The 14871-nt window shown below is 42.8% G+C and overlaps 1 protein-coding gene across 1 annotated transcript in view; it reads left to right on the forward strand.

The window, feature by feature from the left end:
* The window catches only part of SPTLC3 (serine palmitoyltransferase long chain base subunit 3), a 134912-nt gene that overhangs the window by 91525 nt on the left and 28516 nt on the right, over positions 1-14871 (forward strand). The window contains exon 9 of the mRNA XM_019462506.2: positions 6627-6753. Coding sequence (XP_019318051.1) covers positions 6627-6753 — 127 coding nt within the window. The remainder of the gene's footprint in view (positions 1-6626; positions 6754-14871) is intronic.

Consider the following 14871-nt stretch of genomic DNA (forward strand, 5'->3'; position numbering starts at 1 on the left):
TTTAAACAAAGACCCCTGACTGGCCTGAAGTCAGGTCCAGCTCACTCGGTTCTCTCTTACTCTCCATCCTAAAGTCAGGAGGACTGTTTTAAAAGTGTATTTGTTCTTATCTATGTAACTCGTATTCATTTGGGACAGACACTGGGCAATTGTGGAAAATTATCATTTGTATTAATTGCAATGCAGAAAAATGTTCATTTCCTTGCTCTTTAAAATACTCATTCTCTGCGCGCGTGGATCCAGAGAACGGCATCATCCTTCCCCCACCCATTTCCTTTCCAGAGGAAAGGTCTTCTCCAGGTCTTCTCCCGCTCCACACTATACACTGTAGTCTCTGAATTTACCACTAGATGGCAGCAAGAATTAGAGCGTGTTTGGCAGAGGTCCATTAGTCCCTACAGAGACTTACTGCCCTAAATGAGCAAGATGCAAAACCTAGAAAACATAGGGCAGTTTCCAAGACGTGGAGGCCACTTGAGAAAGTGTTTATATATGCCATTTCCTGATGAGTTCAAAATCAGTCAAATACACACCTGTCTGGAATGGTTTTGGTGAGTCTGTGATAAACTCAGATAAACTGGTTTCCTTCCAACCTGATATGCCTAAGAGTTCATGGAATTTTGGTATCTGCTTGTCTGTACCTTTAGTTTTTGTTTTTTTTTAGTTATGTTAATTTTATTTTTTTTAATGTTTGTTTATTTATTTATTTATTTTTGAGAGAGAGCATACATGCATGAGCAGGGGAGGGGCAGAGAGAATCTCAACCAGGGGATTCAGACAGGATGTGGGGCTGGATCCCACCAACCGATCCCAGGAACTGTGAGACCACAACCTATACTGAAATCAATAATCCGATGCTTGGGGCGCCTGGGTGGCTCAGTTGGTTAAGTGGCCGACCTTAGCTCGGGTCATGATCTCACAGTCCGTGAGGTCATGATCTCACGGTCCGTGAGTTCGAGCCCCGTGTCGGGCTCTGTACTGACAGCTCAGAGCCTGGAGCCTGTTTCAGATTCTGTGTCTCCCTCTCTCTGACCCTCCCCCGTTCATGCTCTGTCTCTCTGTGTTTAAAAAAAAAATAAAATAAAACGTTAAAAAAATTTAAAAAAATAATAATCCGGTGCTTAATCAACTGAGCCACCCAGGTGCCCCAAGTCATATTAATTTTAAATTACGTGTGGTTTCCATTTAACTCATGGTTTTCAATCCTCTGGATTTTGGATTATTTTTGCAAAAAAAAATTTTCACTTTGGTTTTGAATTAGGATTTTTAATTGATAGGTCATAGGATTGGACAAATGCTAACAGTTTTAATTTGAAAGAAATCTTTCCACTTACCTATTTAAATAATTAGAAGAGTTTTCAGAGTTTAATCATATTTTCTCCCAGATATTTTGCAGTGTGTACTTCAGTTTGGGGGTGTACTGCAAAATATCCAGGATTCTAACCTTTGAGTACAAAAGCAACAAAATTTACCCCTAAAAATGTTAAAATGCACACACTAGAACTTTACATTTTTCTGAAACCCTAATAATTTCAATTTCACTATGTTCATGGGGTTCTTAGTGAATCTTGAGATTTGAAAATAATTACTTGGGTCAAAATATCTAGAAAAAGGTACAACTGTCTGGCTCTCTTTTTAAATGTCAGTGTTAGGGTTAAAAGTAGAGAGACTACATTCCTAATAGCAGTTTCTAGGAGGCTCTAGAAGTCTTTGTGGAGTTGATCAAAGTCAGGACTACAGTCTTTGTTAGCCACCAGACATGTCACAGAAAGAAAAGTGTTTGGAAACAAGGGGAGAAAAAAATGATTTGGTGCTAAGATAGTATCACTGAGAGTAAAGATTCTGTCTTGGCCTCAGGCTTGCTGTCACAGAACGTCCGACAAATTCATCTCTGCTTGTTGTAATTTACTGCCCTGGCCTCGACCTTCTCTCCCCACTTTAGGGAGACCGCCCAAATGGTCTCTCCAGAGCCAGCAAGATTTTGCTATTTTGTTCACTTTGAGTTTAGAACTGCTGTAGATGATCTATGAGCAACACAACTTGGAACATTCTGTCCTTTCAAGACCTTTGAGGTGAAGTATCAGATAATGACTTCTCTCCACCTGTTAGAGCCTGAGCTGATGGGGCTAGGTTTCTTATTTTTGTTTTTTAATGTGTGTGTCGATCCAGTTGCTAAGGAGGTGTGGTCAACACTGAAGACCCTGATTTTGAGGGGTCCAAATATGTCTCAGGCATGGATCCCGAGTCCCCTTGCATGCCTGCTGCTAACCACTGGCTTTCATAGTCTCCATAGGCTGAGAAGATTGCAAGCAAGTGAAGAAAAGGTAGCCTTAATGATTGATCGACGGCAGGACTAGAATTCTGGAGGAGGGAAGTCTGACAGGGCAGCCAAGTTTGGGGTGAGCGTTAGCCCCAGAAGCCTGTGTGCCAGACAAAGGCAGGCCTCTTGCAGAAGCTAGCTCTGCCCTGTCTGCTCAGCCCCGGCTATATTTAACAGCCCTTTGAAGTAAATGGGGGTCATGGTATGAACACCGAGATGTTTATTCTAAGAGCCTCCTGTCTGACTTCCTCAGCAAACTACCCTTGCCCTTGAACTCCAGGCCTATGGGTAGAGAAAATAATCAGGGTTTTGAACTTACAAAAAAGACTTGGAAACCTTGGTAGGAGGAGACCTCTAACCCACCCTGAAGGAAGACATAACCCAGACTTTCCTTGAAAAGACCAAAGCAAACTCTTAATTCATGGCTCCTGGTGCCCAGTGGGGGAATGAGAAGAGGGAACCAGAAACCAGGCATCAAGACCTTCCTTGATGCTCAGCAGAAGTTACTTAAAGAGCCCCACTTTCTGAACCACACAAGAAAACTAGCGCTGTCCACAAACTAAGACCTTCAGAGGAAGGGGACCCAGTCTAAAAGAAATAAGATGGTGGGCAAGACAGTCTTAATGTTAAAAGGGAATGATAACTGCTTTGATGAGGCATTTATTCAAACTAAGAATGCACATGACCTTGGCTTTATGAAATTTCCCAATTTGGAAAGGAAAATTAGGGGCTGAGGACATTGAGAAGAGCCCTTTAGGGACGCGAGAAAGCTTTGTTTTGTTTCTTTGTCTGATCTTTGTCAGTGATGCCCCAAAACGAAGAGAATGTTTCTATTCTTATTCCTAAGCATACAGCTTAGTTACCCTCTATATACCCTATATACTTCAGGGACCCTCCTCATCCTTCCTCAGTCCCTAAAACCCCTCTTCTTTTCATTAGATCATCAGTATTTACCAGGCCCCTGCTAGGTACCCACCATTCTGGACTTTAGAAGAGTGTTTAATCCATCCCTGCTCTCAAGGGGGTCTCACTCCCCTTGGAGAAACAAGAGCAATAGCCCCAAAGAATTTTGAGACTGATGTGATTCGGTCTGTAGTTTAGTGCTGTTGACACTTGAGTATATTAGGGATTCTTCCCACCTCCCCCCAAAAAGGAGCAATCTGTGGATCAGGGAAAGTACCACAGTGAAGTACAAGTGAAGGTGGTAGTCTCTGTGCTCCCCTGCCCGCCTCACTGCATGCCAGGCCAGCCCCTCTGGTCTGGAGAAGTATTGTAGTGTGGTGCTAAGGGTGGGGATTCCAGAGCCAGGCCGTTTGGGTCCAAATCCTTGTTATTCAACCATGTTTTGGTTGGTTAATGAGCCACCCAAGCACATCTTTAAGGATTTTTTAAATTTTTTTCATTTGTTTTTGGGGGGGTGCAGAAAGAGAGAGAGAGAGAACCCCAACAGGCTCTGTGCTGTCAGCCCAGAGCCCTATGCGGTCTCACAGACCGTGAGATCATGACCTGAGCCGAAATCAAGAGTTAGACACTTAAACTGACTGAGCTACCCAGGTGCCCCCTAGGTACTACATATATATTAACTCATTTAATTTTCATAATGACCCTGAAGTTAGCATTACTATTATCTCATTTTTCAGAGAAGAAAAGTAAAACCCAGAGAGATTTAGTAACTTGCCGATGGTCACACATCAGTAAGTGGCAGAGCCAGGATTTGAACCCAAGCAGTCAGGTTCCAGAGCTTGTCCTGTAACTCCTTGGTCATGCTTCCCTTCAAGGGAATAACTTTGTCGTGGGAAATTTTCCCTCTACTCCCGACTGACTCTTTATGCTTTGCTGATAAGATGCCGGCCTCATTCCTAATTTTAGCACATGCCCATGCCTTTCCCTTCCTCTGCATGTGTCCAAATCCATCCATCCTTCAAGGCCAGATCACCTCCTTGAAGCAGCCCTTTCCAGCCTTAGTCCACATGAGCCCCCATCATCCTGTCACCTGTGCCCTACCCACTCTCTCCTACTTGGCTTCCCCAGCATTGTCAGGAGGCACCAACTCTCAACAGAGAAAGAAAACCTTTGATGTTGCTCATGGAGCAGCACTGAGCATAATGCTGTGAAGAACAGCCTGGCTTCAGCTACCCTGGAAAATGACCACCTCTCTCTCTCTCTCTCTCTCTCTCTCCCTCTGAGCTGCACACTCTCCATCCCCACCCCTGCCCCCCAATCCTCCAGAGTGAACTTTCCAAATACCACGTGGCCAATGCTTTAAGTCAGGCCATCATGATGCACATACTCTTTGACTATGGTGAAAACCCACCCAACTGCCTGTATGAGATTCACTAAACAAAAGCATAGATGGAAACTTAATTTTAATTTTAATGTAAGTGGATAATGGCTACCAGGGACTAGTCTTTATATCTTCCTTCTCTTCTTAGGCTCCCATATCTAGAACAGAGCCTGGAGCAAGTCCTTGTGCAAATTTGCTGAAGGAAAAATGAAAGCAGAGAAGAAGGCCCCGGGGGTAGGGAGAAGAAAGAAAAGGGACAGGAAAGGATAAGAAAGGATAGGGAAGGGAAGGGAAGAAGGAAATACTTAGGAATGGAGAGGAGAAAAAGATTTAAATGGAGAATTTGAAACAAAAAAGGGAATCAGAGTAGAAGGAAGAAACAAAAGAAAGAAATGAGTATGAAATGAAGGACAATAGAAAGTTGGGGAAGAAGGATGATGGAAGAGGAGATTTAGAATGAAGGACACATTGAAGGAGGCAGGAAGGGACAGAATGGAGCTGCTAGTCCCCCCCATGGGCCAGGTAGGTGCATCACATCATCAACCACCTGTGAGATGGGCCATTCACTTTACTGAGGAAGATGAGCTAAGAATGCTTAAAACGGTGGGACCCCTGAGTGGCTCAGTTGGTTGGGCGTTCGACATTGGCTCGGGTCATGATCTCACAGCTTGTGGGTTCGAGCCCACATTAGCCTTGCTGCTGTCAGGGCGGAGCCAGCTTCCGATCTTCTGTTCCCCCCCTCTCTCTCTGTCCCTCCCCCACTGGCACTCTTCCTCTCAAAACTAAATAAAACATTAAAAAATTTAGAAAAAAAGAATGTTTAAAATGCTTGTGAACAACCATAGTACCCATTCTCTAAGCAAGATGGAAAAGTGAAGGGTGGGCACAGTCCCAGGCTTAGGGGTGGAAATGGGTGTTTAGGAGAAGATGGGTCTGCCCAAAGCAGGGCTTTACCCAGTTCACCTTATGAGGGAATAGATCAGAAAAGACCCCTCAGTGGGATTCTAAACTGTCTCCTCATCTTTGAAGAGAAGGTGGCTGATCCTTTTCTGACTCATTGCTAACTTGAGAACTATCATCAGCCCACTAGCTCTTCTACAGAGCATCCTGAGGGTCCTAAGCCATGAGCCAGCACAGGTGGACCAGTGGATGGTCCGGTCAGTCAATACTGAGCACCGCCAGATGCAAGCTTGTGGCCCTCCCCACTGTGGCATTGTGTTATAAGAGCTTCTTAAGGCTTTCAGCAAGCTTACCTACGACCTTCTATTTGGCCTCAGGAGTCAGGCATGCAAGCAAAGAGTCATTCCTATCACTAAAGACCAGCATCTGCAGTGAGTCAGCACTCCAAATAACGTTGCACAAAAATTGCAATAGCTGTCTGCTGACCAAGGCATAACCAGAGTCTATCTGGTCCTCATGTATAATCTGGTTTAATTTCCCACCTCTCCCTTCTGCCACTCCTTTTTCTTTATCTGTCTTGATTCTTTAAGACCATTCCTCCTCTTCACTGAAGCCCTCCTTCCCACTCTGCTCCCACTAACAATACCCATCTCTGTCTTCCAAAGTCTTATCACCCTATTGCATATACAGGTTTGCATGTCCTGTTACTTTTCCTCCCATTACTTTTCCCTGGGCATAATCTAATGTTGTAGGCTCAAGGGCAAGAAGCGCATCCTGTATTCTTTGGAGATTCCTGCATACAAAGCCAGTGCTCCTACGTGCAAGGTATTCAACAAACATTTGGGAAATCGTTTTTCCTTTACACATGTGGTTTTGCCTTACAGACTTTAACTCCGAATTCTCAGCATCCCACTTTTGTATGCCATGTAGGTTTTTGAGGGAGAGGCTAAGAAGAAGAGATAACACAAAATAAACGCTTTGGTGATTCCCCCTTGAAAATCAGACCACATTCGAGAATCAAATGTCTTGTCCTATGGTAGGTGGGGAGGGGAAGAGATATAATTCTCACCACAAACACTGAGACTTATTTGGCTTCTTTTGGGGCTTACTCTTTTATTAAAGGACCTTGTGGATTATTTACGAGTTCACTCACATAGTGCTGCTTATGCTACATCCATGAGCCCACCGATAGCAGAACAAATCATCAGATCAATGAAATTTATCATGGGACTGGATGGAACCACACAAGGTAAGAGGGTATGAGGGGAGCACAACTCCCATAAATCCTTCCTTAAACTTCTCTCTGTCTCCCTTCTGCCTTATCAATCTGCCCCCTTCTCAGATATATACCTTTGTCTTCACCCAATTTGTAAAATCAATTTGTACAAACCCAATTTGTACATGATCTATAATACCCCATAGTACAAAAATACACTAGCACACACACAAAAAGAAACAAATGCTTTTTTTTAAGCAAAGAAAACTTTCTAATTCACCTCTTAACATGATCTGCAACGTTGGATAATTTTGTGTGATCAGTTCCATTAAAATGAAGCAAACAGCGGTATGTGTTTGCCTGTGCCTGCTTGGGGCTGTCACTTGTGTTTCCCTGGAAACAAGCCAGAGGTTGGGCAGGGGTTGGTTACCACTGCCCATTTGAGGATATGTGGACAGAACACACACGACAACTTCCCAGTCATTTTGCAGACATTTGGGTCACCACAGCCAAAGTGTGTTTCTTTGCTCAAGCCAAAGGAGCTTAATCGTCTCTTTGAAAAATTGTTTCATCAAAGCCTTTTGGAACTCTCCTTCTATCTCTTAGATACAGCTTGCAGAGCTTCTACTACATATCACAGTGGGGATACAATGATGAATAAGGCAGTCTTGCTGCCAGGCAATTGAGTGAGTGCATTTATGGAAGTAGCAGATTATCGTGGCCCCAGGACTGGTCCCTGAGCCATAAAATCCACGTGCTCCCACCCCCCCACCTCCCAGCTGGTGGGAAGCCCTCCATTGTTGAGTGCAACCTTCCAAGCCTCCTGCTTCAGTACAAGCGTGGGGAGATCCATTTCCCAATTTTATTAAAACAGCAGAGTACTTTATTCACATACAAACTTTACCCAGAAGTCTCCTATATACAACAGATCAGAACAGGGCTGAGCTGGTTGAAGTTGTGTCTCTACCTACCTTCATGCTGGCAGCCCCCGAGGTCCTAGGACCAGGTTTGAAAACCCCCGAGATAGACCTTTCCTTTTCACTAAAACAGGAAAATGGCTTGCAGAAAGATTTTCTTCTTCCATGTAAAATGCAGTGATTGATTGTTCTCCAAAGTCTCTTCCAACCTTGTCTTTGGGGTTTTATGATTCTGTCTCTTGTTGAATCGTCTGCGTGCAAAGGAAATAAAAATCCAATCTAGGGAGTCCATGTGGTGCAATGGTTAAAGGCATAAACTGAAAGCTGCTATCTGGATGTGACTCCTGGGATGCTATTTACTCATGCTTTAACAAGTGATTTAACTTATCTGTTCACTTCTGAGCAAGTTTACCTCCCAACGTGTCATTCCTCCCACTGTAAAATTAGGAAAATGATATTGATTGAGCTCATGTTTCTGTGAAAATTAGGTAAATTAAGATATATAAAAGTCTTAAAATTATGTCTGAAAACAATTATTTAGTGACCATCTTATAATTGCTCACTACTGTTATTTGCTATTATTATTGAGGTGTTCAAATCTCAGGTGATAAGTATTTGGACCACATCCAGGGATGCTGTAGGAAAGATTCTTATGATGGAAGAGAGGTAAGACTAGATGTCCTCCAAGGCCCTGGATTAGTCAGGATAAGAAAAGTTATGCCACCATAACAAATAAACCCTGAAAATCTCTATGGCTTCCTGGAACCAAAGTTTAGTTCTTGCTCATGTCAAGTCTAATACAAATAGACAACTCTCTGCACAGCTGTCCTCCATGGGGGCAGTGACTCAGGCTACTTGTAGCCTAAGGCTTGGCAGTCTCCTGGCAGAGAACAGAGGAGCATCTGCCTGGAAGAGACACTTACCACCTTGTTTATAGTCCTTTGGCCAAAACTAGGCATATGACCACACCCAAATTTGTGGGATAGGGAGTTAGTAAATTAAAGGATATGGCATAGATAAGCAGATAATCTTTCAACCTTTTAAAACCAAAGCTAGAAATAGAGTTGCTCCCATGTGAGCTGTCCTAGTTGCATGAAAAAACTGGTCTGGAACCTCTGGCTTCTCAGGAAGCTATATTGATGATCTTCCTGAACTTCATGCATTTCTTAATGGAAAAGAGTTGTTTGAAATTTAAGCTAAAATACGAGTTAAATGAATTGTCCTACAGTGACCAAAATGGTATTATTTTAAAGGTGAGTAACTAGGAGGGGTGCCTGGGGATACCTCAGTTAAGTGTCTGAGTGTTGGTTTTGGCTCAGGTCATGATCTGGTGGTTCATGAGTTCAAGCCCCACATCAGGCTCCACACTGACAGTGCAGAGCCTGCTTGGGATTCTCTCTCTCTCTCCTTCTCTCTCTGCCCCTCCCCTCCTTGTGTTCTCTCTCTCATGTAATGAATAAACTTGAAAGAAAGAAAGAAAGAAAGAAAAAGAAAGGAAGGAAGGAAGGAAGGAAGGAAGGAAGGAAGGAAGGAAAGAAGGAAGGAAGGAAGGAAGTTATCCAAAAATTAGGAGCACTAATTTCTTAAACCTTTTAGTGTATATGCTCTCAGAGTCAGTTAATTTACATGTACCCAACCTGATAATCATTTCCTTGCCTCCTCTGGATTCGTTTACCTCTTCATCACAGACAGAACTCACTCTGTTTATCTGATCACAGATGAAGATCTGCAGAAAAACCACATTGAAAGATTTGATCATTTGTTCTTTGATAGTCTTCTAGCATCAATTTTTCTTCCTCTGAGGTGGGAGATATTTCCCTTGGTTCTCTCTCTTAGCCTTCTAATTAATTAGTTGGTTATTATTCTTTTTACCTCCCAGTTAAACTTTCTCACTTTACTCCTTCTGCCATCTTAATAGGGAAAAGAAAGAAAAAAGAACAGAGAAGGCAATGTGTGGTGTCTGTTTTCTAAGAGCCAAGATGGGAGGACCCAAGGGGAAAGACAGGACAATTTCTTTTCAAAGGGATGAACAAAGGAAAGTAGTAGAAAAGAAAATTGACAGAATCATCAGCCAAGTTTCAGATGGTTCTGCCTGACACATCTTTTGAAGAATTCAAAGGCACCAGTGAATATTCATGCTGGCCTCATTTACAACAATGCCTGCTTTAAATGAAATGAATAGGACAGGTTGGGAATATTGCATTAACTCACCCCTTTCTGCTGAGATATACGGACACTCGGGGTAAAGTTGCCCGGAGCTCAAAGGGATGCACTATGTCATGCCAGAGCTGCCTTACAGGATCTGAGAAAGAGAGCCAGGCTCCGAGCCTTCATCTTTGGCCCACTCCACTGCAACTGTGATTGGAGCCTTTCAAGGCTTTGTTTCAGGTTGAGTTTGGGGAGCAGTTGGCCAGATCTGTCCCTTGATGAATATCTTCACTTTAATCTGCAATGCAAAGCCATAGGCTTCAAAGAGAGGCAAGCTACAGGAATAAGGTCAGTGTTCCTTTGAAGCCAAAGTTCAAAGATGAAATAGCAGTCTCAGTGAAATGACAATGTTTATGCACAGCCACCTTCACTCTGCAGCCAGGCTGCTCCTGGAGTTAATGCACACAGGCCGAGGGGCTGCAGGCCATGCATGCATTCCACATGCACCAAGGCCCTTTTAATCTCCTGGCCTGTCACATCGTGCTGCACAATAAGCCCAAAGTGGAGATTTGGTTTCTCCATCCTAATGGTGGTTGGGTGGTCCATAAACCAAGTCGATGCTGTAAGCCCCTTAAAGGCAAGAAATGTGTCTTGAATTAATCTGGTGTTCCTGTGAGTGTCAGACCCGGTGCTCGGCTTAATAAATACGTCATGGTTCACCTTCCATCTCACTGGGCTCCTCGATTTCAGGTCAGTGTTTATGCTAAACGAGATCTAGAGGATGTTTATCTCACAGGACTGGAAGCCTGGAATCCATTCCACGCCCATGCGGCAGCTGGAGGGATCACTCAGTATTTGGGACCCTCTGTACCTGACACCACTTTTGAAGGGGTCCGGAAAGATTGCAGCTTGATCATTCTCTTCACCTAGCTGTGGCATAAGCCACCACGGGAGGCTAAGCCCCAAACCATAGCAACCCCCCTAAGAAAGCACTGGCAACAACTGTCTTATTATTTATTTAAATCTTTGATTCATATTTTTTTAATTAATCAGTAATATTCTTTTTGTACTTCCAATCTTGGCCTCCTTCTGCACTCTCCCTTTCCCCACCCTGGGTAATCTTTGCCTCCTCAGAGAATATAGAGGGTGTATCTCATGGAAGATTAAGGGTGTGCACTCTGGAGCAGCTGGTGGCTCAGTCGGTTAAGCTTCTGACTTCAGCTCAGGTTATGATCTCGAGGTTCACAAGTTCAAGCCCTGTGTCAGGCTCTGTGCTGACCTCTCAGAGCCTGGAGCCTGCTTCGGATTGTGTGCTCCCTCTCTCTCTCTGTCCCTCCCCTGCTTGTGCTGTCTCTCAAAAACAAAAAAAGTTAAAAAAAAAAAATGGGTGTGTGCAATCTGCGGCCAGACTGCATATAGCCCAGTCTCCCTGCCACCCTTGTTCTGTGACTGGCAAGCTACTTAGTCTTGCTTAGCCTTGGTCCCTTATCTTTAATTGGGGTCATACATAGGCATAAATAATGTGAGGGACTTAGCACGATGCTTGACACATAGTAAATACTCAATTAAAGCTAACAGTTACTATTATTTTAACTCATCTGCTTTCTGTCCTCCAAATTTTCAATAGTTTTTACTCATTCTAGGATTCTGCCTTTCTCTTAGACCTCCACCTACTCCATCAGCAAATCCCACAGCACATCCTTTGATGTATGTCCAGAATCTGGTCCCTTCTTGCCAGCCCCAACTCTACCTATCAGCTCCCACCTGGATTACTGGAGTATCCTCCTGAATATTCTTTCCATTCTGCTCTTGCCTTTTGATGACTTGTTTTCCATACAGAAACGAAAGCAATCTTTTAAAGAAATGTAACTCAGAATACCCCTAGTGCAAAACTTTTCATTGCTTCCCATCTTACTGGAGTGTGGAGTTCAGAATGTGGTCTTCAAGGCTTCTCCTGATAAGGTCTTCCATTTTCCCACCATCTTTCCACCATCAGTCCACTCCAAGCAGCTGGCATCCTCATTCTTCAGGGAACGGCTCCTGCAGCGGGTCTTTGCCCTTGTTGGTCTCTCCAAACCAGCATTTCTGACCAATATCTGTGTGGCCCACTCCCTCACATTTCTGGCATCTTTGCCAAACATCAGCTGTGAGGGGAGCGACCCTATCCTAAACTACACTCTCTCCTTACCTTGCTTTAGTGTCCATGGCATTTATGAGCACCTGAAAAATTACATATGCATCTCCTCATTTTTCGTTTTCCCTCATTAGAATGTAAACTCCAGGTGAACAAGCATTTTGTCCATTTTATTCATTACACTGAGAATAGTGCCTGGCAGTTACAGTTTCTCAACAAATACTTGTTCAAATACAGAATCCTCTCTTTCCCTTTTAGCCCAGCAAATAAATGACTAGTCTCCACATCTCTGTGCTTGATTCTCTCCCTCCCCACCTTCTATAGGCACTGCCTCTTTTCTCAGGCATGTTCATTTCCTTCATCCTAAAAAGTTTTCCCTTATCCCTTCTTCCTCTTCCAACAGCAAGCAAGTTGCCTGTCTTCCATTGCTACAGACCTTCCTGAAACACTGATTGGTTCTGCCTGCTTCCCCTCCTCCTCCCCACTCAGTTTTCAGCAACTTCATCTCATCCTCTGCCCATTTCCATGGACTCTGCTCCCTCCAAGGTCACCCCTGCTCACCTACTCCACTGGCCCTTCCCCAGCCAGACTGGTCTGACCTCTCTACCTCTTCTTCTCTTTGCAGTCTACCCTTAGTTGTGCAGACACTCTTCTTTTCTGGTTCCTTTTTTATTTTTCTGTCTGTTCCCCCCCCCCTTTTCTCTCTCTCTCTTTTAGTACTTTTTTATTTATTTTTAAGAGAGAGGGAGAGAACAAGCAGGACAGGTGCAGAAAGAGAGGGGGAGAGAGAATCTGAAGCAGGCTCTGAGGTGTCAGCCCAGAGCCCAATTTGGGGCTGGATCCCATGAACTGAAAGATCATGACCTGAGCCGAAACCAAGAGTCAGATGCTTAACAGACTGAGCCGCCCAGGCACCCCCCACTTCCCTTCTCTGTTAGACATGTTCCCTGTCTTCATTTGCCAGGATTTCATCCTCTGTTTTCTTTACATTTCTCTCTGCATAAGCACACCCCCACCACACCCTATCCTTTCCCTTATGCAGAAACATGGGTCTCAGATCTGAGCCTGTATCATAATCACCTGGAGAGATAGTGGAAATGGATTGCCAACAGTTTCTGACTCAGAAATGCTTGTTGCACGTCTCACAAGCTTCCAAGCAATGCTGATACTGTGGCCCCAGGGACCACACTTTGAGGATCACAGCTGTATGATGATCTGTAGTCATTTTCTCCCTCCCATCGGATTCTCCCATCACTCCATGAAACATGAAGTGATGATAGGTGACACGTAGACAACCTTTTCAGACATTGGTGACATTATAATTAGAATATAAACGTAATGAGCAAAGCTAGATGTAGACATAGGGCAAGAATCCCAAGAAAGAGGGCTTGACCATGGTGGGCAAGTTCAATGCTGAGATGGCTGATATTAAATATTCAAAGATTTCTGCTTGACTCTTTTGATGAAAAGATGGCCCAGAACAGATATTTTATCATCATCTGTATTATGGCCAATGCACAATTAGGGCTTAGCACATTTCTTTTTAATTCAACTTGGAGAATATGTTTTGGAAGCCTACTATGTATCAGGCTCTGTGCTTACCACCAGTGATATGAAGATGATGGTTTCTATTCATAAGAAATCCACAACCCATTAGTGCCTGATAGCCAAGGGCTTTGTGCCCTCATGAGATACTTGTGCTCACAATAGCCTCTCCTTTAAACTTGTGCTTCCATATAACTTTTTGAAGTACATAAAGTCATTAAGAGTTCATGATCACAATACTGATTATGTTGTTTGATTTGATAGTAGACATCTGACAGAGAGACTGCCATTTCTCTAATAATTCGTGTCTCTTGGGTTGGACAAGGTACAATAATTACTTCAAGTCTTAGTGCATCTTCAATAGGTGGAATCCATTTGGTGAGAAAGGAGATCCCCAATGGGCAACTGCTAAGTTTAAGTTAAATTATGACAAATGAAGTTTAATAAGTTAAAATAAATTATGACAAAGTATTTCATATTCATAACTTGGGAAGAATGGCTTTTCCTGTAAATACATGGGGTCTGCTTGACTTTGCACTATAATTGTCAGCCTCCTATTGGCTACTCATTTCCCTGCTGTGATTGTTACAATTTTAATGACATGGTGTGGAAATGATATTGACACTCTTCTAAATAAACATGATCTACTCAACCTGATATATCTATTGAATATCAGACTAAGATTTTGGAATACTTTCAATTTCAGGTCAGGATGAAATAGCAACTATATTCTTATCAAGCACTTACTTGCCTCCTTGCCAACCCGCAGCCTATAGACCAATTTATCCAAATATCTAAGTTTAATCCAGACATGTAATATTTTTACTTTTTATGGAAATCAATTTTTTTGATATAAAACTGAACCAGAGATAGGAATAGTTTTGGAACAATTCTAGCTATAATTAACAAGTCAGTACTTAAATTTGAATCATTCCATTGGCTAACTCAGTTCTTATTTCACCAAAATGACTTGTGGTAAAATCATAATATCCATGATGTAACCATCCTTCTCCTTTCTGGTTCTTCAGGGCTAGGCTGTTGAGATGGTCACCAACTTTTTGAATCACAAAATGTCTTTTTCCTATCATATGTGTGGAAATATTTGATGTTTATAATTGAGTGGCCAGTAGTATCCCTAGAAATGAAAACAATAGTGAAAATTTACTTACAAGAAAAAATAAATACGGAATACCAATTCCTAATGTATAATACCCAATTTCAGTAGACTACACCTTTATTATTGTTAATAAAATATCCTATGCTTATACAATAAAGTTAAGAAAAATGAAATTCTCTTTTTTTCTTCAAAGTCATACTTGTCCCTTTTTACCCTTAAACAGGGAGTTTCGGGGTAACAGCAGAGATGTGTCTGGATACTGTGTAGGTAGAGGAAAAACTAAAAGTAAA

This window comes from Panthera pardus, unplaced genomic scaffold, assembly GCF_024362965.1.
Source record: "Panthera pardus isolate Hobbes unplaced genomic scaffold, ASM2436296v1 HiC_scaffold_25, whole genome shotgun sequence".
Lineage (NCBI taxonomy): Eukaryota > Metazoa > Chordata > Mammalia > Carnivora > Felidae > Panthera > Panthera pardus.